General features: G+C 44.6%; 1 protein-coding gene across 1 annotated transcript in view; it reads left to right on the plus strand.

The window, feature by feature from the left end:
- CEP164 (centrosomal protein 164kDa) overlaps window positions 1-25,237 on the plus strand; it is an 83,442-nt gene that overhangs the window by 21,820 nt on the left and 36,385 nt on the right. The window contains exons 3-6 of the mRNA XM_006833981.1: window positions 6,472-6,673; window positions 14,232-14,387; window positions 14,738-14,872; window positions 15,226-15,303. Of these exons, the coding sequence (XP_006834044.1) occupies window positions 6,472-6,673; window positions 14,232-14,387; window positions 14,738-14,872; window positions 15,226-15,303 (571 nt within the window). The remainder of the gene's footprint in view (window positions 1-6,471; window positions 6,674-14,231; window positions 14,388-14,737; window positions 14,873-15,225; window positions 15,304-25,237) is intronic.

A 25,237-nucleotide genomic window follows, 5' to 3' on the forward strand; every position in this document is an offset into this window, starting at 1 on the left:
TTTTTTTACAGTATTTTCGTTAAAATATAGCACAACCTTTGTTAGATTTATTATAGTTGTTGTTGTTGTTAAGTGCTGTTGAGTTGGTTTCGACTCATAGCGACCCTGTGTAGGGTTTCCAAGGAGCAGCTGGTGAGTTTGAGCTGCTGACCTTACCCTTGCGGTCCAGTGCTGTATCCTACAGTATCACACCAGGACTCCAGCTTTATTATAGAGTAGCATATAATGTTTTGTTGCCATTGCAAGTGGAGTCTTTAAAAATTATTATGGCATTTCTAATTGTTACTGGTGACAAGGAATACTATTGCTTTTTATTACCGATCTTATATATTCAGCTGCCATGTTGAATAAACCTTTATGTTAATGGTTTATAAATCCATACTTATTCAATCTGTATGCTAAACAAACAACCCAGGAAGCTGGACTGTATGAAGAAGAATGCAGTATCAGGATTGGAGGGTAACTCATTAACACTGCTCAATATGTAGATCACACGACCTTGTTTGCTGAAAGTGAAGAAGAATTGAAATACCTACTAATAAAATCAGAGGCTGCTTAAACTTCAATGTGGCTTAAACTTCAGCATAAAGAAAACAAAATTCTTCCTAACTGGACCAATAAACAATATCATGATAAAGGCAGAAAAGATGGAAGTCATCAAGAATTCCTTTTATTTGGATCCACAATCAACTCCCATGGAAGCAGCAGTCAAGAAATCAATCAATGTATTGCGCTGGGCAAATCTGCTGCAAAAGACTTCTTTAAAGATATCACTTAGAGGACTAAGGTACACCTGACCCAACTCATAATATTTTAAATCAGTGCATATGCATGTGAAAGATGGACAGTGAATAAGGAAGACTGGAGAAGAATTGATGCCTTTGAATTATGGTGTTGGTAAAGAATATTGAATAATGCCATGGACAGCCAGAAGAATGAACAGATCTATCTTACAAGACGAAGTACAGCCAGAGTGCTCCTTAGAAGTGAAGATGGCGAGACTTCATGTCACATATATGTTAGACATGTTATCAGGAGGGACCAGTCCCTGGAGAAGGACACATGCTTTGTAAAATAGAGGGTCAGCGAAAAAAGTAAGACCCTCAGTGCAATGGATTGACACAATGGCTTCAACAGTGAGCTAAAATACAGCAATGATTATGAGGATAGTGCAGGGTCACTATGGGTCGGAACTGACATGACAGCACTTAACAACAACAACAGTCTCTGGAAAAGGAGTCCTGGTGTGGCACTGTGGGAAAAAGCACTGGACCACAAGGTCGGTTTGAATCACAAGGTGGTGGTTCAAACTCAACAGCTGCTTCTTGGAAACCCTACACAGGGTTGCAATGAGTTGGAAGCTCCCCAATGGCACTTAACAACAACCAGTCCCTGGAAAACGAAATCATGCTTGATTAAGCACCGGGTTAGTGAAAAAGAGATCCCAATAGGGTGGATTGACACAGTGGCTGCAACAGTGGGCTCAAATATAACAAAAGTTGTGAGGATTACACTGGACTGGGCAATGTTTGTTCTGTTGTACATAGGGTTGCTAAGAGTCAGAATTCTTTTCATTGTTTTCTGCTGATTTGTCCTATAGTGAAATCTTTCCTCTAGTGCGTGGTTTGTAAGCTTTTATTGTAAATGCTGTGAATTATTCTTCAGTAGGGCTGTTGTGTGAGTCTCATTTCTGGGTTGTTGAGCTACTTTAGAATTACTCCTGCTGAAGTTTTTAAGTAGTTCAGGACTAAATTTTCACTTTTAATTTCCTATCTTGGTATTTCTTTACTATTGTTTGGACTGTACATCTACTTTGGTATAAGATCAATTTTTAGGAGATTTATTTTACCTGTGTGGACCCGTGTGGAGTGGATAACATGCTTCCTTGCAGTTTCCATGGCCTGTTGAGTTATTTTTTCATAGAGGGAGCAGCTTAACATCACAAATTTATAAAAGGATCTCAATTTCAGTTTCCAAATTCACGTAAGAACTTTTTGTATGTCTGAATTGGCATTGGACTCCTGGTGTGGCGCTATAGGATCAACACTGGGCTGTGAACCACAAGGTTGGCAGTTCAAACCCACCAGCTGCTCCTTGAAACCCTATACAGGGTTGCTATGAATTGGAACCGACTCAGTGACAATGACAACAAATTGGCATTAACACCCAGACTCCTTAGGCCTTCATGTACTACTGCTGGCCTTGCTCTTGGCTCAGGCAGTTATTACTCTGACCTCAAGTTTACATTTTTAATCCTGGCATCTGAGATTTTTTTTTTTTTTACCCTCTGTGGCTATGTTAAAAAATAATGTTTTTTACTGTTTGGTTGTTGCTGTTATATATTAACCTAGTATTTATCTGTGCTTGCAGGGATGAGGAGAGAGACGTAGGAGGTTTTCTTTCATTCATTTAAGCATGTTGTCTGATGTTTTGTATGTATTTCTTTAGAATAAATTTTTAGGATTTGAACATTTTGTGTTTAAAGGATGTGCAGAATTTAAGTATTGTTAGTTAATGCCAAATTACTTATCATTTAAATGTAGCCGTTCTACCAGCATTATGTATGATTTGTTCATTAAAAAATATTATCAATAGAAAAATTGTCAATCAAGAAAAAAATAATCAATCGCAGGGCAACAAATTATATCAGACTGTTTTAATTTGCCTATTTCCAAATTGTAGAATTGAATCGGCCATCTGCTTTTCATTTGTTTGTATTCTACAATTTGCTTATTTAATATTCCTTACCTTTTTGTCTATTAGATTTCCTATCTTATTTTTGTTAAGATGGTGGGACTCTTTAATTATTCTGGGTATTAATTTCACTACAATTGCTTGTATTTTTTTATTTCAGTTGCTTGTTTTTTATTATGGTTTCTTTCTTCACACCCAAAATTAAAATTCTTAATTTTATCTCTTAAGATTTTTTCCTTTGTGTTTTTCCGCCTTCTTTTTTAAGGATGGCAAGTCCTGGTGTGGCATTATAGGATAAGCACAGTACTGCTAAATGCAAAATTGGCGGTTCAAAACCACCAGCCACTCCTTGGAAACCTATCTATCCAGGGTCTCTGTGAGTCGGAACTGACTTGATGGCACTTCACAACAATAACTACAACACAACACAACAATATTACCCATTTTGTGCACTCTTTCAAGGAACCTTAATGGTACAGTAGCTGTGTGCTCAATTGCTAACTGGAAGGTTGGCGTTTCAAACCCACTAGCTGCTCCATGGGAGAAACGTGTGGCAGTCTCTGTTTCCGTAAAGATTTACAAGCTCAGAAATCCCACAGGGCATTCTACTCTATTCTATAGGGTTGCTATGAGTTGGAATCTACTTGGTGACACGAGTTTGGTTTGGGCTTTTTACTTTTAGCTTATTAAAATAGTACTCTGTATTTTCTTGTTATAGTTTTATTTTTTCAATGTTAACCTCAAATTCATCTTGAATTCATTATTTTGGTGAATGATGTTGTATAGAAATGTAAATCTAGTCATTTATCTTAGTGCTGTTTATTGAATAATAGTTCATCTTTCCTTACTGTTTTTGAACTGCTTCCTTTCTTATAAACTGAATTTTTGTATGTAAACGGTTTTGTTTCTAGGCTCTGTGTTCTATCCACCAATCGATTTGTCTATTTCTGTGTTAGTACCACACTTTATAAACTATAATATTTGGGAGATTTACTTTATCATTGTTCTTTTTTTGTAATTGGGAATACACACAGAGGAACATACACGGTTCAAGAATTTCTACAGGTACAATTCAGTCACCTTGCTTATGTACTTTTTTTTTTTTTTAAGTTTTTATTGTGAATTGAGTGATAGCTTACATGGGAGAACATCAGCTTTACATTCATCCTATTGTATTTCATTTCATTGCAATGATTACAATCCCCTCCATGCGTCATCATTCAACAGCATTTGCTTCCATTCCCTTTGTTTTTGTTTGTTTGTTTTTGGATGTACACCGAAGCACTCAGGAATATATAACTATTCAAACAACCAAAGGGTAATACACCCCGCAAGCCTGCCCCGTGGCTGTCAGCACACAGTTCCTCTCCCTCCCTGAGTCCTGAGTCCCCAGCCGCTCAGTCTCTCCATGTCATTGTCTCTGCCTCCCTCTCTGGATAGGGTCTTACACTTCGCTCTTCTCCCTTGATGGTCCCAGGGTCCTCGGCTCCTGGACTGCAAGATCAACCACTACCTTCCTATTGTTACAAAAAGTCTACCTTTACATTTGCAATACTCACAATCAGTCCTGATAGCAATTATTCACTATTGAATCACTAGAGTCTTATCCCCATCTTTCTTTCACCAACCCATCCAGACAGGTTGAAAACCACTCAGTGGAGAGTCTGCCTTCCCCCGCACCCTCTGAAACTAGGCCCCCTCTTGAAAACGTATAAGCCAATCACTTCGTGTCTTTGTAGCCCCCTTATTTTGAGTAGCCAAAGTCTCTGGAGATCTGGATGTGGTTCAGGCTTCTACCTATAGTATTATGTATTGCAAAGGCTCTGCAGGAAGCCTCCTTCGCTACTCTTTTTTTTAATCCCCCCTCCAGTCATTGTTGTTGTTGTATCTGTCACACAACTTTTGCTAATTCAACCTTTGACAGGTATACAGCTTATCATCAGTAGTTTACATTAATCATGGTTTCAACCCTACCCTTAATGTGATTTTCTATCACCCTGAGCAAAAATTTTGTGCTCGTGAGCAGTAACCCTTCCTTAACCCCTCACTGAGTCCTAATGTGATAAACACTGGACTGCTAACTGCAAGGTCTGCAGTTCCAACTCACCAGTCACTCTCAGAAACCCTTTACAGGGTCGCTATGAGTCGGAATGGACTTGGTGGCACACAACAACTCCCCCCCCCCAGTCGCTCTTTGTTACCCCCAGTTTATTCCTGTCTAGGAGCCCCCAAATTGCTCTTTGTTACCCCCCAGTATATTCCTGTCTAGGAGCCCTGGTGGTGGGCTAGGTTGCAAGTTGGGCTGCTAACTGCAAGATCCAAGAGTTCAAACACTCCAAGGCGAAAGATGATTTACAGCCTCTAAAATCCTAGATATCAGTTCTACTCTGTCCTCTGTGAGTTAGAGCTGACTGGATGGCAGTGGACTTGGTTTGGATCTCTTTTCTTTTCTATTTCTACATATTTTCTCTTTTAACTGAAGTGTGATTCTGCTTACGAAGTATTATAAAGAACCTGATTGAAATTTTATTGAGATTATAGTTGCATCTTTTTAAACTTGAATTCTATTCAGGATGTCTCTTCAATTTTCTTCCTTTCTCTTTTTAAATGACTTTTCAAAACAGTTATATGAAAGTCTCACACTTTTTTTTTTTTTCCTTTTAGCTGTTCTAATGAATTATCGATGGTGGCTGGAATGAATGGTTCACTTTGGACTTGTCCAAGTTGAAACAGACTCATGAAACATACTTTCCAAATTATTTTCTTCTGCCATGTTGGGTTGTCCCATCCTATGAGTTTAGATTCTTCCATAAAACCAGAACTTTAGAATAAGCCCTGGACTGCTAACCACAAGGTTAGCATTTCAAATCCACCAGCTGTTCTCAGAAACCCAATATAAGGTTGCTATAAATTGGAATTGATTTGATGACACACAACAACAGGCTATTTGAAAAAAATTAAACAAGGTCTATCCTAGTACATGGAGTCCTGGTGTGGTGCTGTGGGTTAATGTTCCAGACTGCAAAACCATTTGAATTACAAGGTTGGTGGTTCAAGCTCACCAGCTGCTCTTTGGAAACCCTATACAGGGTCTCTATGGGTCGGAACTGACTTGATGGCTCTTAACAACAGCAGCCAATCCTAGTACATGGAATATTGGTGTGGTGCTGTGGGATAAAGCACTGAATCACAAGGTCAATTTGAACCATAATGTTGGCGGTTCAAACTCACTAGTTGCTCCTTGAAAACCTTATACAGGGTCACTATGAGTCGGAACCGACTGGATGGGTACTTAACAACAACAAAATCCTAGCACATATCTACTTTAGCATGAATTCTAGGTAACCCAGTGATATGTTCCCATCTAGTGAAGTCCCTAGATTTCCCAGTCACTTGTTCTTGTATCCCAGCTCATTCCTTATTCTTAGCTGTTGTTGTTGTTGTTAAGTACCATTAAATCAATTCTGACTCATAACAACCCTGTATAGGGTTTCTGAGGAGTGGCTGGTGAGTTTGAACTGCTGACCTTGCGACTCAAATGACTTTGGGGTCCAGTGTTTATCCTACAGCGCCAACACCAGAACTCCAAATAGTACCCTTCAGTTTTGTGTCAGCCCTCTTCTGTCCTTCCCTCCCTTCTTAACCCTTCTGCCTCTACTTTCTCCACTCCGTTTTCTCCTCTTCCTCCGTTTACTCCCCGTTTTTCTTATTTTTCTCTTTTTCGTAAGTACTGTGGACCTGAGCAGGCATTAACTTCTGACCTCTGCCTATCCCCAGCCAGGACATCACAGGTGATATTTACTATTTCAACTTTGCCAATGGGCAATCCATGTGGGACCATCCGTGTGATGAGCACTATCGGAACCTGGTCATCCAGGAGCGAGGAAAGCTGCCAACGGGAGCCATTAAGAAGAAAGATAAGAAGAAGAAAAAGGAAAAGAAAGACAAGAAGGACAAAGAGACCTCCAAAAGTCCCCCGGTGAGTCAGCGATTGTTAAACTTCTAGAGGGGCCCAGACTGAGATCTGACAGGATGTGGGAACAGGAGAAAGACTTGGATCAACTTCTAAAAAATCAGGCACTGAAACCCTATGGAGCACAGTTCTATTCTGACACACATGGGTTGCCAAATGCTTATTAGGTGTTTTTAGATGGGCTGGGAGATTAGGATTAATAATATCATAAATTCTTTATGGTACATTATCTGAATTGTACCTGGCTTCTGGTAGATTTTTCATTCAGCTTCTAGAAGTTACCAGTATATCTAAAGAATTCCTTAATTTTTTTGTCCTTGGGAAGCACAAGCCACATAATAGGGTGAGAGAGAGGGTGACAGAGAGCTCTGCAGAGGATGGTACTTTGCAGTGGTTTAAGTAGTGAGGCCATCTGCTCCTCTGAGAGTGGTACAGGGAGCAGTTGGCCCAGGCCTGGAGGGCTTAGGATGAGCAGACTGTCATTCCTCGTCTTTCAGAGTCAAGTTTCCCTGCAGTGGCTTCTTGATTTGTCTTCCAGTGGTGTGAATTCCTAGATAGCACGTGTCACCATAGTTCCGTTGTCAGAGTGCCAGTGCCTTCAAGATCCCAAAAGAAAAGCTTCAGGCTTTCCTTCCTCCTATGGATTGTCTTTGTTGTTGCCAGTGTCTTGGTAGCTTTTTATTATTTTTTTAAGTGTCTTAGAGAATCTGTGGGAGTTCGGTGGCTCCGTAGGATAAGTACTGGACTGTGAACCACAAGGTCAGTGGTTGAAGCCCACTAGTACTGCGGGAGAATGATGAGGCTTTCTGCCTTCGGAAAGTAAAGATTTACAGCCTCGGAAACCCTCTTCAGGGTCACTATGAGTCAGAACTGACTTGACAGCACTTAGCAACAGCAACATAGGAGATAGAGTTTTATTTTTCTGTCAACATAACAGGCAGGAGGTACTGTAGCGGTGCCACTTGGTGGGATCAACCAGAAATCAGATCCCTTGTCTCCCATTGTTTCCTACCCTCTACAATGTGGTTCTCCTCTGCCTGGTCAAAACTAGCTCAGTGCTATTTTTATTTGGAATTCAAAGTACCTTTCCCCATGATGGCTTTATTTGCCCCACCAGAATGTCTGAACTTAGAAGGCAAAGCTCTGGCCCTCATGTTAAGGTAGAGAAGCTAAGGCTGGGAGCTGTGCTGACAAGAGGCCTGAGTTCTCTCAGAGCACTGTGGCAGTGCAGGGAAATGGAGGAAACTCAGGCCTTCTTCCCTTCACCCAGGTGTGGGCAAGCAGGTCACTGTGAGGAGAAGGGATATGGTAACACAGTTGAACCAGGTGGGAAGCACTGGTAATACCTTTCCTGCCCTTACTCTGGTCCAGTTGTTTTACTCTTATGTTGCTAGTCTGATTTCCCAGCAGACTGATGCTCACTTTTCAGTGAAGATGCTGAATTTCATCTTCGGTCTGTTCTGGATTTGAAGGGTTGCCGATAAATTGATCCTTTTTTATCATTTCCAGGCTCCACAGAGACTCCTCCCTCCTCCCCTGCTGCTCTCCCCTTCCCCCCAGTTACACTTATGGTCCTGAGAAACAAGTTAACAAACCCATTCCTCTAGGTCAGAGGTGGGGAATGTCTGGCCCGTGGGCAGAAGGCCCATGAAATCATGGCCCTGCCAAAGCAACTGCAGTTCTAACCATCACATTGTTATTGTTAAGTGCCGTGAAGTCAGTTCCAACCCATAGTGACCCTGTATAGGGTTTCTGAGGAGCAGCTGGTTAGCTTGAACTTCAGACCTTGCAGTTCAAACGACTTTGCAGTCTGACGCATTAACCCACAGTGCCGCACCAGGACTCAGTCATCACGTTGTTGTTGTGAAATGCTGTCGAGTTGGTTCCGACCCATAGCCACCCTGTATAGGGTTTCCGAGGAGCAGCTGGTGAGCTTGAACCACTGACCTTGCAGTTCAAACGGTTTTGTAGTCTGGCACATTAACCCACAGTGCTATACCAGGACTCCTCAGCCATCACATTAATTGTTTGACCAAATACAGCAGGCCAGTTTTTAGTTGATAATTTTGTATGGCCCACGAATGGTTATAAACATCCAAATGGCCCTGGGCAGGAAAAAGGTTCCCCACCCCTGCTCTAGATAGAGAAAGGAGAGCAGGTAATTTCCAAATAAGTTATCGAATCATATAATGGGCTCCTCATTAGCCCAGGATTGGTTGAAATGACAGCTGGGTATTTGGGCAGATTGACAAAAGATGTGCAGAGGGAATGAAGTTAGGATTCTGGGGTGGAGGGGCAGGTGGCAGACTTAGTTGCAGGTATGTGACCGCAGTCATAGAGCTCCTTGTTCAAAACGGTTCCTTGTGTGGGTTTAAGGAGTGAGGTTAATTGGACAGCCCTGAGCTATCAGTCTGGTTATCAGGACTGAGAGCAGGCACTTCAAGCTTGGTTTTGTCCAGGGGTTAGGTCTGAGCCAAGTAGGTATCCTCGACTCGGGGGCCTGGGCTCTCTGGAGCTATGCACTCACAGGCTAGGTAGGTCTTCGTATGAATGTTTGTAGAGGGTGGTCAGTTTTTGAGCGTTTCCTCTAGCTCTGTGATTTTATGATTTGTAGACCAGCTTATCCCTTTGGTAGAAGACACCAGACCAAGGTTCAGCACATTGGTTAGTCTCTCCCTTTTCTCCCTTCTCGGGACGTGTCTCGTGATCCTTGATGAGGTTGGTGGGTTTTATAAAATTGATCAGCCACAGAATCTGAGCCCTGGATGGTACCTTAAGGGTAATCTAACTGGTGAGGTTATTCTGATTGGTAATTTCAGACTTTTGGTAGTAGGAAAGCCCTGTCTTCAGACCTCTCTCCTTTCATAAATGTCTAGTATCTAGAAAAGAAGTGGGGTTGCTCTGGCTAAAGTTGGGGGTATGGATCTTGTCATGTTCCCCTACCCCCGCCACATGTGCACGTGATAGTAACCCCAGAGGCACCTCATGGGATCACCTTCCCTCCTCTGGTTCTGTGCAGTGAGATTTGAGAGCCATTGATCTAGCCCATGCTTCTCTTTGTAACTAAGAAAACTGGGGCCCAGAAAACAACGTATATTCAGTCTAAGGGAGGTTTTCTTTCCTCTTTGGTTTGTACTTTACTTTAAATGGCGGGTGGGTTTCTGCCAAGGGCTGAGGTAGCAAGTGTAAATCAGAACTACTTTGTCTTAGTTTTCTCTGCATGTTTATATAACCCATCTAGGAATCACAGCCCGAGCAGGGACTTCTGCCTTCCACCTCCTTTCTCCGTGGCCCGGCCCCTCTCCCAGCACCTGGGCTTGCTGGTTTGGACCTAGACCAAGAGATGCAGGCTAGAAGTGAGGGCTCTTTTAAGAAAGGGAAGAGCTTATGCATGCTGGGCGACAGCCCCTGGCCGCTCATGTACTCCCTGCCCAGCAAGCTGCAGCCACTGTCCAAAGGACAAGCTTCGCGAACCTACCAGATCTTTGCTGATGTGGAGAAAATCTTAGGCAGGGCCCCAGCCCAATGCAGGACAGAATTAGGTCATCAGCAGGGTCTGGAGAAAGCCCAGAAGCCAACAGAGAAAATCTACTTGGGGTTTTCAGACCCTGAAATTGAAGAACTGGAAATGAGGACCAGGCAGCAGAAACCCAACACTCCGAGCCCTGAGAACATGGAGCCTCTCCCGAGTGGGCAGAATGTGGTAGAAAACAGGAGTCAGGCTTCTGTCCACTCAAAGCTTTCAGAAACCATCCAGGGCCCGCAGCTGAAAGGGGAGCAGCACACCCAGAGCTCAGCGCAACTGAGCTCCACAGGCCCCGGTGGGGACAAGGGCCAGAGCGCCATCTCTTTGCCATCCCCTGGGGAGGAGGCCTCCCTGTCCTCTTGTTCTTCTGACCACATACTGTCTACCAGGAAGAGCAAGCCTCTGTTAGGCAGCAGTCCAGCGGAAGACCTGAGTTTGCAGGGAGTCCCTGGGGAAAGTGGGAACATTGGCAGGGGAAAGAGGCGGAGAGAGCCTCCAGGGCTGTGGATGGGACAGGTCTCCCAGCTTGTTAACAAGGACATCCCAGGGAGCAGCCAGGAAGCTGAGCCTCTTGACCCAGGGGCCTCAGCTGAAGATCCACCTCAGGGAGGCTTTCAGATTCCACCTGATGCACTGGCATCAAAACCAGCTCCGAATGCCCCTTCAGGGAGTGCCCCTGACGTCTCACCTGCCAGTGAGAAGAGACAACCCCCCGAGTTTCCAGGTGAGAAGCCTCGTGTGCCTGAGCCTGATGTGGAGAGCATGAGCAACAGTAGCCTGGCCTCACACCTGGGTTCTCAGGTCCTGCGTGAGGTGAACAACTTCCCATGGGACCTGCAGAGCTCACCGGGATCTGAGCTGAGAGTGGATCAGTCAGTTCCTGGACCCGGAGCTCAACAAGCCAACCTGTTCCCAGTGCCCCAGCTGCCCCACTCCCAGAGCTCTGCAGAAGAGCAGTCAGAGAGTGAAGACTACTCTGAGGATCAGAGGTTCTACCAGCACATCCTACAGATGGTCAAGATCTCCAGGCGGCTGGAGGGCCTGGGGCTGCCTGAGAGCAGGCAGGAAATGCCATGCAGAGATATCGCCAGCATGGTCTGTTGCATGGCAGCTGAGTCTTCCAGAATATCTAGTGAGGGCGAACATGAGGCCATCAGAGCCCTGGAGAGGGACTTGTGGTTTCCGGCTTTGGGGCCAGAGCTGCGGCAGCATCCTCAGGAGATGGCCCTTGCTCCTGCTGAGGAGGCCTCTCAGCAAGCCAGTTTCCAGTCAAGCAACAGCCCCGTCAGGCAGGGGCTAATTGAGCTGAGCGCCAGCAGAGGGCTATCTGCAGAGCCAGGCAAGATGCAGCTTCCTGACCAGGTATGCTTGGTAGAGAGCTTGGCCTAAAGGCGCCTGTGAACCTAACAGGAGCATAGCTGGTTGAGTTTATGCGTTAACACAGCCATCAGGTTTCCATTCCTGTTAGGCCAGGGCCTTGGTAAATCGAGAACCATAACTACCCAGGATGCCCATGTTGTGGGATGACGTGTCGTTCATGTAAAATAGGGACTGAGTCTCAATGACTTCCCTTCCAGATATGGAACTGGAGGTCATGGGCAGTTCACTTAAGCTTTGAAGATGATGATTCTTTTGAGGTTGAGCAAGGTAGTGCTGATCCTGGCACTCTTGCAGAATTTAGGTGCCTTCCTGGCATTTGGGAAGTCTTTTCCATCAGCTGATGCTACAGAGAGGCCCTTTCAAGGAGGTACCCCACACCAAGCTCCAAATGTAATCTCTTACTCGAGTCCCACAGAAACAGTGAGTTAGTGCTCTCACGAGGGTCAGGAGCCGAGACACTCACTCTGCCATCTGGTAAGCTGCTTCTGCTCCTTGCCTCCCAGGGTCCCTAGGAAACCCTGTGAATAACCCATCTCCAGCTTGTGCAAGCCCCTTTTGTGACTTCACTTCCTTTCCCACTGGGACTCGCCAAAGAGCTGGGCTTGCCCTGTCATTCTGACCCTTTGTCTCTTTAAAGAATCACACCATAGTCTTCATTCAGAAGAAATCAAGTTGGATTAGAAACCACGGGAAGGATCAGTCTGAATTTCCCGGCTATTCTTTTGCTGTTGCCCAGCTGTGGCGTTACCCAGTTGTTACCTCTGGTTCCTAATTGCTGGCGTGCCCTGGTTCTCCGCTAGCTCTAATAACTACTGTAGTACTATAAATATCAGATAAGCTGCAGATTATCCTGAAAGTTTTAATTAGCCCAATGGTAGCAAGCTTATCCGCTCTGAAGGACAACGCCATGCACAGCCCCATCCTCAGAGTTAATGGCCATCTATAGACGCTGATCAGCTAGGAGCCAGGAATGTATAATTTCCCTGCTAACCACTGATTTGGTAAAGGCCTGGGAGAACAAAGCCCTCAGCATGCCTGTCTCCCTCCCTCAAACCCTCAGAACGTTAGCAAATTAGTAGCCATGTTAGGAATCTGTAATTTTCCATAAATACAGTGTGGGAAGAGTTTTGCTTGCTGCTACATCAGGGTCAGTTGGAATAGTTAGGCCTGAAGCTAGGAGAAGCAGGCCCTGCTTGACAGTTCACCTGAGGCAAGCTTTCCTAGCTCTTTCTCCCCAGGCAAGAGAAAGGTATAAATATTGGCTCAGAGGGAGAATTGGTTCCCAACCCCATCTCTGCTCTGTGTGGACCCAGTGACTTTAGGCAAGCTTCTTAACCTTGCCCGTCTTTGTTTGCACATATGGGTAGAAGTCAAGCCTACCTCAGGTTGTGGTGAGAGGAAGTTGAGACTTTGCATGTGAGGGGCTCAGCCTAGTACTTGGTGTTTGAGTAATGGGCTACTTGTATAGCTGTTAGCTCCTTTTCTCCCTATCAGAGATACTCTGTATCAGGTGAGGCTGAGGCTGTGGGTGACCAGGCAGCCAACTTCACTCCTCAGCCTGACCTCTCCTGGGTTTCCTTTGCTCTCCAGGATTAGCAAGGAATGGGAACTATGTTTTCAAGTTTGAGAAATGATTTTTAAAGGGTTCATTCAAAATTGTACCCAGAATGCTATCCCTACCTCTACTTCTGATAAGCCCAAATGATTGTCATGTGGGTCCCTGTAATAACAGCAATTCTGCAACATTGGTGTAGCCCTGGACCACTCATAAAAGTCTCTTGCATTCATTATTTCATTTGAACCTGTCAGTGAACCTCCTTAGATGTCAAGGCCCGTATCCTCTTTGTCCTACCAATGAGCAAACTCTGAGGAGTCTGTGGCGGGAAGCCTTTGTTTGACCCTCCTGTGAATAGGGAACTGAAGGAACTAGTTAGTCCCATCACTGTTCTTACAAGCCTCCTTTCAGCTGCCTCCTCCTTCCTCAGCGGTGTAGAAGGGAAAGAAAGTTCTTTTGTTGCTAATACATATTTCTTCATGATTAATATTTATTTTATCCAAGTAATACAAAGGAGCTTCAAAACGTTCATGGAAAACTCCCATTTTCTTTTAATTCTATTCTTTCATGAACTTTTTGAAGCCCTCTTGTACAACATGCCCATAGTTGGAAAAGCCAAATGGTACTAACTTGTTCCCAAGGTTGTATAACAAGCAGTTCTCCTGTGCTTACCCCTCTCCCGGAGTTTGCTTCTACAGCTCTAGGTAGGATGCTTCGATTGCTTTTTCTTGATTCATCAACTTTTGTTTTGATCTCCGGAGACTTTTCGTGATGGCAGATGAGGATTTTGTCTCTGCTTCCTCCTCCTGAGAGGAGGGGAGGGGAGAGCAGAGCAGAGCCCTATGCAGCATCTGGCAGATGTGAAAGAAGTGTTGACTCTCAGACAGCAGCAGAGTTATGAGAAGCAGGAAGCCAGCCTGTGATTTCTCACACAGTTGGCACAATGGTAATTTCTGGATGTTGTGTTTCATTAGCAGCCTCTGAGCGGAGGTGGTTTACATTTGAGCAGGCAAGATTTAGATGTTTTATTTTTATATCTGTCCCCAGCACTCCCAGAGCCTGCAGTCTCGTGGGTTTGTAATGAGAGGTTTTTTGTTGCCCAGGCCCTGGGTTCCTCATTAGCTCCAGTCCACGTTCCTCTTGGGGGCCTGGCTCCATTACGAGGCCTTGTGGATGCCCCACCCTCTGCTCTTCATGGACTGCAAAGTGCAAATCTGGGAAGTTTGGTGGAGTGCAGTAAGCTTGGAGAAATTGTGTTGGTAAGTACTTTCTCTCGTGTTCAGTGTGATTAGTTACTATAGGACCTCCTGTGTCTCAGGCCTGTAGGTGAGAAATAGCACAGGCTGAGGGTTCCAAATTCATCATCTCGCTCGGGAAGCTTGTCCCACCTTCTGGATGCAGACCCTGGGCAGTATAGAATAGACCTCTGCCACAGAGATATCTTGGCTCCTCTCCTCACTGTGCATCCAGGACAGTAGGTCATGGAGAAGAGCAGTGAGGGACAGCTTCATGAACACAGTGGGACTACATCTAGGAGACGTTTAAGTAGACAGAGAGTGGGGGAAGCATGCAGAAGGCTGTTCTATTGACTTCCCTCTCTATTTTGGAGCCTTCACAGGGTCTCAAGACTTCTGCATTTACAAAAGGTCTCTTGGGATCCATTCATGAGGATCAGAACATGCTCAACCTCTTGGCGTTGGGGGAGGAGACCAACGAGGAGGAGGAGGAGGAGAGTGATAACCAGGTAATGATGAAGTCCTCCCTCTGGTTTGAAAGCTTCTGTGCCATTCTGAAAATAAGTAAAAATGGCGTGTCAGACACCACTTCTCTTCCTGACCAGTCTCTGTACTTCCTAGGTCTAGCCCAGAAAGCATAGTCAACATGGGGCCTCTTGGCCACTTGCACGGCACGAAGCATTGTTCACAGTCGGTGAAGGACTGTTTCGCAAGGCTGTGTTTGTGAAGGTTCTTCCTGAGAGTCCCCTGAAGCCCACACTAGGCACTGGCTGCTGCTCAACAGTGTCCCACTTCTCCTTCACCCTGTCACCCTGGGCTGACCACTTTCCTTAGACTGACCCCTTGTAATTCCTTTTTCCAGAGTCTCCGCAGCTCAAGTGAGCTTCTTAAGAACCTGCACCTGGACATTGGGGCCTTGGGGGGTGACTTTGAGTATGAGGTAAGAGCCTGAAGCCCCTGCAATCAAATGCTCCAGTCTGGTATGTCCCTCTTTCTCCACTAAGCCTTATATGTTGTGGGGCGCATATTTGGAAAGAGAACCATTTCACCCCAGTCTTGTCCAGGTGGGATTTCTGGGTCTTGATGAAGGACAGGGTTAATAAAGAACCACCATTCATTGAATGCTTCCATATAAGGCATGTTGCCAAGTGCTATCAGTCAGTCAGACATAAAATGAGATATGGTTTGCTGCTCTCTAAGATCTTATTGTCTCATAGAAGAGACAATGAAATGGCCAGACACAAGGTACCATGTGATGAGGCCACAAAGAAGGTAAAACAGTGTGTGGGAGGGGAGAACTTGAGGGCTGCTGTCAAGTGAGGTGACCATGTGAAGTTTGAGTGAGAAGCTGACATCTGAGGTGAGACAGGAGGGATGATGGGTAAACTAGAGATGAGTGGTGAGAGAGAGCAGCTGATGATACAAGGTGAACTGTGGGACAGGACGGCTCTTCACCTGGAGCACAGAACTCCTGTGGGAGAGGTATGAGAAAGAAGATGATGTGGACAGTTTAGGGCTGGGTCAAGAAGGAACTTGTGTGCCAGCCTGAGAAGTTTGGGTTTGAATATGCATTCATTATTACATAGACATTGGAGACCATCAAAGGTTTTGAAGAGGTGTAACATCATTCAGATTCTTAACATTTGTCGAATGCTGGCTCTGTACTCACATTCTGGGTCAAGCCCAGCGGGGCATATGAGTACCAGTAAAACATGGGTCTGTCTGGGCTTTCCTCAGGAGTTTGCAGCTGGGGAGAGAGGAAGCATACTAGGTGCTAGGTGCTTAGTACAAGTTCAGTAAGTGTTGGCTGAATGACTTGGGAGTCCTCGTAGACAACTGCAGCAAAGGACCACTGCTGAGGGGGTTCTGAGCTAGAAGACACTACTTGACTTGAGGTCAGGGAAAAGTTGGTGGAAGAGATGACATCTGAATTGGGATATGAAGAGTAGGGAAGTTTTGGACATAGGAAACGTAAGATGGGTATTTCAGGCAAATGAACAGCTTGAGCACAAGGGCTGGGAAATGCAAGATGCCTATAGTGGCTCCCTGCCACTGTCCCAAGTCTGCCTTCCACTGCCACCAGAATGCTCTGTTTAAAAAACAAACAAACCCCAAAACTTGTCACATCATAAATACCTAAAAATTCACAGTGCATTTGTTAAATCTTTTTTTTGGAAATAGAACTGGCCCAAACTTTTGACTCTTACCAGTCAGACATATTTAGTTTTTTTTTTTGTAATTTTAAAGTTGTTAGTGGCTGTGGAGTCTGCTCTGCCTTATGGCGCCCCTGTGGATAATACAGTAAAACATTGCCTGGTCCTGCATCCTCTTCACTTGTTCACATGTGTCTTCGTGTCTCATACTGCCGTCACAGACACCCCACAGGTGGATGGCTTTCTCTAGTAGCTTAACAATATCTTCTCTCACAGTTAGGCTAGAAGTTCAGACTCGGCTTAGGGCAAGATCTTGTCTCCTTTTAGCATCTCTAGGTCCAGCCTCTGTTAGAGATCACTATGTGTCTTGGCATCAGTCTTCCTCTGGATCTAGGAGCTTCACAGTGCAGGGACCCCAGGTTCCAAGGACACACTGTGCACTCCCAGCTCCTCTTTCTTGGTGGTAGTAGGCCCCTTTGAGCTGTGCTTGCTTGTTGAATCTCTTTTAGATCTCAAAAGAAATCGACTCAAGATCGAGTTTAATCCTGTAGATCAACATTAACGTCATGGAAGTGAAGATTGACAGCACATTGAATAATTGCATCAGATCAGCTGATCCCATCAGATCCCATCGTGAGGGTGATCACATTGTTATGTAACTGCCACATGACACCACTGCATTACTGCCAATGCCATTGAGAATCACAGCTCAGCCAAGTTGACACTTTGGGGGGACGCAGTTCAGTCCATGACACTATGTTTGAGTCCATTGTAGCATAGTGGCTATCACTTGTTAAGTGCCATCGAGTCGGTTCTGACCCACAGCCACCCTGTATAGGGTTTTCAAGGGGCAGCTGGTGACTTTGAACCATCAACCCTGCGGTTCAAACTCACATTGCCGTCCAGCGCATTAACCCGCAGTGCCACACCTGCCTTCTACCCCAGGGGACTCATCTTCCAGCACTTTCTCAGACAGTATTCTGTTGTGAGCCGTAAAGTTTTCGTGGGCTAATTTTCGTAAGTAGATCACCAGGCCTTTCTTCCTAGGTTGTCTTCTAGTCTGGAATCTCTGCTGTCACCTGACTAGCATGGATGACTCTGCTGATATTTGAAATACTGCTGGCAGACCTTCCAGCATCACAGCAACACACAAGCCACCACAGTATGACAAGCTAACAGACGGGTGATGGTGTAATTTTAATACTTTCTGCCAAATGCAATCTCTTTCCCCACTCAGTGTCTCAGCTTTATCATCCATGTGAGGCATGCTTGCTTTGAAATGGTTCCTTCTGAGTGGGGCCAGGTCTGGTTGGGTTTTGTCCAAAGCCTTCAGTTGATTTGGTTTCCGAAATTATAATTGTTTTTCTACTCATCTACCATTAAGACCTGTAATGCTGATGGCATCAAAGGAGGGGCTCAAGTTTTGAGCCTAGAAGGTATGACCATGAATAGAAATAGGGGTGATGAGAGGAATTTTTTGTTTTTGGTGAAAGAGGACATTCCCCATGAGACTGAAAAAGTTGTGAGTGGAAATTCTGCCATATTCATGTTTGTATGTCCAGCTGCAAACCCAGTGACTGGAACATAGGAAGCACTTAGGGTAAGTTTTGTTGCACAGCTGAGGGAATGAAGGTATGAGGCATGCTGGGACATGGAGGCTATCCAGGCAGGTTGCAGTGCACTGTTCTTTCCCCTTGGCTTTCTTGAGTTCTGGGGACAGTGAATACTTTGCCCTCACTATCAGCCGGTGGACTGCAGGTCCCAGTGCAGACTGATAATGAGTGCATTTTTCTTAGGGCTGGTTAATTTTTACTTCATAATGAATCATAAGGGAGCACAGTGGCTGTGTAGGATAAGCACTGGACTGTGAGCCACTGGGCTGGTAGTTCCAGTCACTTCCTAGGAGAAGGATGAGGCTTTCAGCTTCCGCAAAGATTCACGGCCTCAGAAACCCCACACGTGATTGCTATGAGTCGGAACAGACTTCTCTCACATGTCCTGGATTTCCAAACGCTTTCCTTTTGAAGAAGCTGCTGCTCTGTGGGAGCAGGAGCTTTTAAAACATTTCTATAACCTCTTTCATATAAATAGGCACCCCAGTGGGATGGAGAGAAATGTCTGGAGGGGTGTGTGTGTTAAACACACCTCCCACCCCTGTCTCTAACATCTCAGCAGATTCCCTTCTTTGTGCCACATGGAGTGTTGGGTTCCTATCGTCTAACCTCAGGCAGTGACTAGAGTTCTTCCTGTTGCGGAAAGTGGGTGGTGAGGATGAATGGGGATTTCAGGACATGTGCCCTGTCTTTTGAAAATGACTTTTGTTCCAATTGACAGTCCTTGGATCCTGTGAGCTGACCACCTGTCCCTGCTCCTGGGCATCTGTAGATGATCTCCTTTTGTGGTCAGTTCTACCCTGTCCCGCTGTCCAGAGTCACTTTGCTCAGGATTCCGTGAGAGGGCGGTAGGGTGGTGAGAATGCGCCTTGCACTCCATCTCCCTCTCCCTCCCTCTGCCGCCTCCAGCTCTGGGAGGGGGTCTGGGCTTAGGAATAGCAGGCACTGATGTCCATGTGACTTGAAAGTGCTGACCACACCAGGGGGCAGTGCCACTACCTACTGAGTGGGGATGGGGTGTGGACTGAGAACTGGTGTGATGGGGATCCCCACAGGGCCTGGACCTCCTTGCTCAGCTTCCCCACCCTCCTACCTCTTCCTGTATTATGTGGATTGCAGGTGCCCCTGCCTTTTATTTTTTTATTAAATGTTTTTATTTTGGATTGAGTGAAAGTTTACAGGGCACATCATCAGCTTCACATTCAACCATTCATATAGCTTGTTTCATTACATTGATTATTATCCCCTCCATATATCATCAGTTAACAGTGTTTCTATCCTCTTTAGCTTTTTTTGGGGGGGGGTGGGGGGTAACTTGCCTTTTTGGAATTTACAGTCTCGGCTTTTAGGGAAGGTTTTTACATTTGTTTGTGGATATCCAGGGCTCATGTATGAGATTACTAACAAGCATTACTGAATAATCAGATGAGGGACAGTTTGCTATGTCTACTAGGTGGCTAAAGTCTGATCCTCAGAGCCTATGGTTTGGACGGTCAACAATGCTTGGGCCCACAGGGTTTTGACCTCCTGATCGGGTCTGCACGGTCTGCATCAGATTCCCCTTATTTATTGTTTGTTTAAGGGACGCTGCCTCTCTTAGGCGGTCAGTGCGAATTCCTCAGTCTTACCCGTCATCGAAACTCATTGCAGCATAGCAATGGCTCTGTCTTAGGTTGCCAAGGTTCCACGTGATCCTTACCTGTCTCTGGCCACACGTCCAGCATAAACAGCCGCCATCCGAGGAAGGCAGGGAGGGAGGAGATCGGCTGGGGACCCCATATGCAAGACGTTGCCAGCCCACCACCTGCTCTAAGGTGACCAAGCAGGATCACTATGCTGAGGTTCAATCAAGTTCTTAGGGGATCTTACTCTCTAGCAGGGGTAGCAAATTAGTAGCCACTCAGTGCTCACTTTGAGAATTACTTATATCAGAAATTTGAGCATGTAGCTGATGAATATCCACAGACAAGTGGATATTATTCCACAACCTCCTAAAATGCTATTGGATTAAGTTCCAATCAAGTTCTGGATTACTGAAAGATAACACAAATCTATTTATACCATGAATAACCTTAGCTGGGAGTGTAATCTGGATATATTGGGTCTTATTTCCCTTAAGCGATCTTCCTTTCTCTAAAGCATTTAGTCTATTTTGTAAACCTTTATCTATTTGCCCCTGCCTTTTTGCTGTGCACAGGGGGCTTGCAGCCTTGGAGTCCTCCTGTCTTTGGTGGGTATGTTAAATACTCATGAAGTGGTTCTTTTGGGCACTCTTCTATAGGCCCTCCTTATAGAGATGGAAAGGAAAGGTCCTTTAAAAAAAAAAAAAATTTAATGTTGCGTTGTGAATTGAGTGAAGGTTTACAGACAAGATCATCAGTTTTCCATTCAACAAATCATACCCTTTGTTTCATCTCAATGATTGCAATCCCCTCCATGGGACATCACTTATCCCAGTTCCTCCCTGTGGTTCCTAGTTCCATTCCACCTGCCTTCCCATCCCTGCTCAACTTTGTCCTTAGGTAAATTGTTCCCCTTTTGATTTGAATTATTGACCCTTCCGTGGTGAACACACCTTACTAATGTTGTTGTCCTCCTGTCTACTGCTTGACTGAAAATTGGTCCATGAGGGTGAATGCCTTTCCAAACCTGAAGGGTGGTTGACTGGCCATAGTCTCAGGTTTCTCCATTCTTTTTCTGACCAGTAAGCCTGGTTTATTTTGAGTTTTGTTCCACATTTTTTCCTACTCTTATCTGGCACCTTTCTAATGTGATCCCTTTCAGAGCAGTTGGTAGTGGTAGCCGGGAGCTATCTAGTTCTTCTGGTTTTAGAGTTGTGGAGACTGATGTTCACATGGTCCACTGGTTGTTGGACTAATTGATTCCAAGTGTCTTCAGTTTTCATCACTTCTTTCTTCTGCACATGGAGAGACCAATAGCTGCCCATGGCCACTCATGAGCTTATAAGATCCTAGACCCTGCTCACCAAAGTAGGATGTAGAACATTGTCTTTGTGGACTATGTTATGCCAGTTGGCCATGGTATCCCCTGATTTTATGGTCCTGAGCCCCCAGGCCCAGCAACTGTGGTCTTAAGATGTTTGATAATATCTAGTAAGTTTTCATCAGTTTGTCCTCTGTATGTCTCACCATAGTCATAGTTTTGTTTGCAGAAAACGTACAGATATCCTCTTTTGAAGCTTTATATATTTGTGGGTATCATCCCACTCTTCCTCCCTTATCTATACACCCTTTGTCCATGTGTCTGTCTACCTGCAGAACGCTGGTGTTCCAAAGTTGTGTATGTAGCACTATCTTTCTCTATCCCTTCTAGCCCATGCATACCTCCCTGTGTCTTCACCTGCCTTCATCATTCTTCTGCCTACTTTCCTTATCTTGTATACTGCCCTCCCTTTTCTTGTATATTGATCTCCCCATCACCCAAGTTAACATGTGTCTACCCTGTAGCCAGGGAAGTACTCACCCTCCCCACCCTCTGCCCTGGTAACCATCAGAGAATGTTTCTTTTAGCATGAAAACCTTTTCTTGAGTTTTTACAATAGTGATCTCTCATACAATATTTGTCCTTTTGTGATTGACTAATTTCACTTGGCATAATGTCTTCCAGGTTCATCCATGTTTATGAGGTGTTTCTCAGATTCATTGCTATTCTTCAACCTTGCATAGTATTTCATTGCGTGCATGCAGCAAAGTTTGTTTTTCCATTCATCCATTGATGAGCATTTAGGCTGTCTCCATTTTTTGCTATTGTAAATAGTGCTGCAATGAACATCGGTGTGCATACATCTACTCATGTCCTGGCTCATATTTCTTGTGGATACATACCAAGTAGAGGGATTACTGGGTCATATGGTATTTTTATTTCCAGCTTTTGGAGAAATTGGCTTACCGTTTTTCACAGTGGTTGAAACACTTTACAGTCCCATCAGCAATGTAGAAGGGTCTCAGTCTCTCCACACCCTCGCCAGCATTAGTTGTTTTCTGTATTTTTTAACTTTGCTATTAGTATTAGCTATCCTCCATTTTTATCCTTAGTATATCTGGTTGTTGTTGTTGTTAAGTACCATGGAGTCAATTCCGACTCATAGTGACCCTGCACAGGGTTTACGAGGCTGCAAATCTTTATGGGAGCAGAAAGCCTCATCTTTCTCCCACAGAGCAGCTGATAGTTTTGAACTGCCAGCTTTGAGGTTAGCAGCCCGATTCGTAACCACTACGCTACCAGAGCTCCTTATTATTAGTATGAGGGTGGGATGATACCTCATAGTTGTTTTGATATGCATCTCCTGGTGTGGCGCTGTAGGATTAGTACTGGACTGTGAACCAAATAGTCTGTAGTTGAAACCCACTAGCTGCTTCTTGGAAACCCTATACAGGATCCCTATGAGTAGGAATCAACTCGATGGCACTTACAAACAACAACAATGGCTAATAATCATGAATATTTCTTCATATGTTTGTTGACTGTCTGAATATCTTCCTAGGTGAAGTGTCTGTTCATGTCCTGTGTCCGTTTTTGAATTGGGTTGTCTTTTTCTTGTAGTTTTCTGTAAATTTTAGAGATTAGTCCTTGTATGATATGCCATTGTTAAAGATTTTGTCAGTCTGTGAGTTCAGTATTGATGCACACAAGTGTCTAATTTTTAGGAGGGCCTAGTCATCTATTTTGTCTTCTACTGTTTGTGTGCTTTTTTTAGTAATGTTGGGTAGTGTATTTATGTCATGTATTAGAGCCTCTGGTCTTGTCCTGTAGGATTAGCACTGGACTGCTAACCACAAGGTTGGTAGTTCAAACCCACCAGTTCTTCCTTGGAAACCCAGAACCGACTCAATGGCACATAACAACCACAAACAATTAGAGCCTCCAAGTTTTCCCATGTGTTTTCATTGATGATCTTTATAGTTCCGGGTTTTACATTTAGGTCTTAAATCCACGTTGAGTTTGTTTTTGTATATGCTGTGAGAGTTAGGTCTTGTTTCATTCTTTTGCAAATGGATTTCCAATTTTGCCAGCACCATGTAGGTCTTTTTTTTTTTCTTGAAAAGCAACTGAAATTTATCTTGAGATACTCAAGGGCCTGGGGCTGTGACAGGAAGTTACAGAAGGAAATGGAAGGGATCTGAGCAGAGAGTAAAGCTGTGGGGAGGGTACAGCCCTCGTGCCCTTGCCTGTCCACCCCGCTGAGCCCTGAGGCAGGAGATGGTGTCTCTGGTGTCTGGAGGTTCATTCCAGTCGGGGCTTCAGGCCTTGGACCCTGGTGAATCTCTGAGGGACCAGGGTGGGAAGCGGGTGAAGTGTTAAGGGAAAGAGGTGAGCCTGGAGCCGTATGGGTTTTTAAGACACTCATCTGTCATTTAGCCATTTGTGGGTCATCTGCAACAAATGCTTAGTCTACTCTGCTGTTCCCACCCCCAAGATGTTCCTTGGAATGCCCTGTCTTTGTGGTTAGCCAGCCTCGGTGCGGTGAATGGAAGCCCATTTTCATATTAGCTAAATTTTACTCTTTTCAAGTTTAGGCAGTCACACTAGGATTAGTCCTATCTTTGAAAACCTTTTTAAGAAATTAAGCTACAAATTGGGTCTAAGATTTTTGTCATTTGGCCGTGTCCTCTCCTGTAGGAGAATGACACTCTGTCTGTCTGTATCTGGTGTCCTCTGATTTCTGATAAGTTGCTTGATTTTCATCATCTCCGATATTAAGATCGGTGTTCCCCAACTGATGAGGGGGTTCAGTTCTGAGGGTCTGTCCTAAGTTCTGATGTAATTGTTTTCTTTAGTTTTCATTATTACTGTTTTTTTTATTAGTTGTTAAGTGCTGTCGACTTGGTTCTGAAACATAGTGACATTATATAGGGTTTCCGGGAAGCAGCTGGTGAACTTGAACCACCAACCTTCTGGTTCAAATGACTTTGCAGTCCAGCACATTAACCCACAGCACCACACCAGGACTATCATTACATTAAACATCTGTGAGGGAACATTTGAGAAGGATAACATTAACAAATTATGTACTGTAAAGTTGTATGAAGCAAATATTGCTAATGATAAGATGTAGAAAAACAAACCAAAAGTAAGTCCAGTTTGTGGTAACTCAAATATATTGTAAGTTGGGGAGTACCTGCAGTTAACATTATTTAGCTACTTCCAGTTTAATAAGCCCTTTCACAGATACATTTACTTCCTATCACTCTGGTAGCATAGTGTTTACGAGTTGGCCTGCTAACCTCCTATTACCAGTTGTTCCACCAGACAAAGATGAGGCTTTCTGCTCCTGTAAGGATTTATAGCCTCAGAAAACCCTATGCAGGGTTGCTATGATTTGGAATCAACTCCACGACCACCACCACCAAAACCTCATGAAGTAAATTTTACTTTTTCATTTTGCATAGTAGGAAGAAAAGTCTCAGCTCCTCACAACCGGATTTATTGATTAAAAAAAAAGTTTTTTTTCAGCCAGCAAGTATTTATTGATCTGTGCCAGAAAGTAAATGCTATGGGTAATAAGAAACTAACCAAGTGAAAAGGAGCCCTGGTAGCACAGTGGGTTAAGCATTGGACTGCTGACTGCAAGGTCGCTCTTCAGATTCACCAGCTGCTCCACGGAAGAAAGATGAGGCTGTCTTGGAAACCCAAAGGAGCAGTTCTAGTCTAGCCTATAGAACAGGCTCAGTGGCAGTGGTTTCGGAATCTGGTGAGGGAAATAGACAAGAGGGTTAACAGTTGTATAATAGTTGCTAGGATAGAGGATGGGGACTTGCATGTCAGCTGAAGGAAGCCTTGCTGGAAGAAGTGATGCCAAGGACCAATGGGATTTGTCAGGGTGGGTAGTAGGGGTCTAAGCATGTACATGGCAGAGTAGTGACACAGCAAGATGGCTGTTTCCAGGGTGGCAGTAGAAGACATGTGCAGGGTGTGGCTGGAGATATACCACGAGGCGCAAGGAGGGACTGAGCCGACTTGACGGCAGCTAGCAGCTAGCAGCAATCAACAATCTTTATGGAAGCGTATTGTCAGATCTTTTTTCCACAGTGCCACTATCACGCTTGAAACACCATGCTTTAGGTTCGTAGTTAGTACAGGCCATTTG

This window comes from Chrysochloris asiatica, unplaced genomic scaffold (assembly GCF_000296735.1).
Source record: "Chrysochloris asiatica unplaced genomic scaffold, ChrAsi1.0 scaffold00008, whole genome shotgun sequence".
In the NCBI taxonomy this organism is placed as follows: Eukaryota; Metazoa; Chordata; class Mammalia; order Afrosoricida; family Chrysochloridae; genus Chrysochloris; species Chrysochloris asiatica.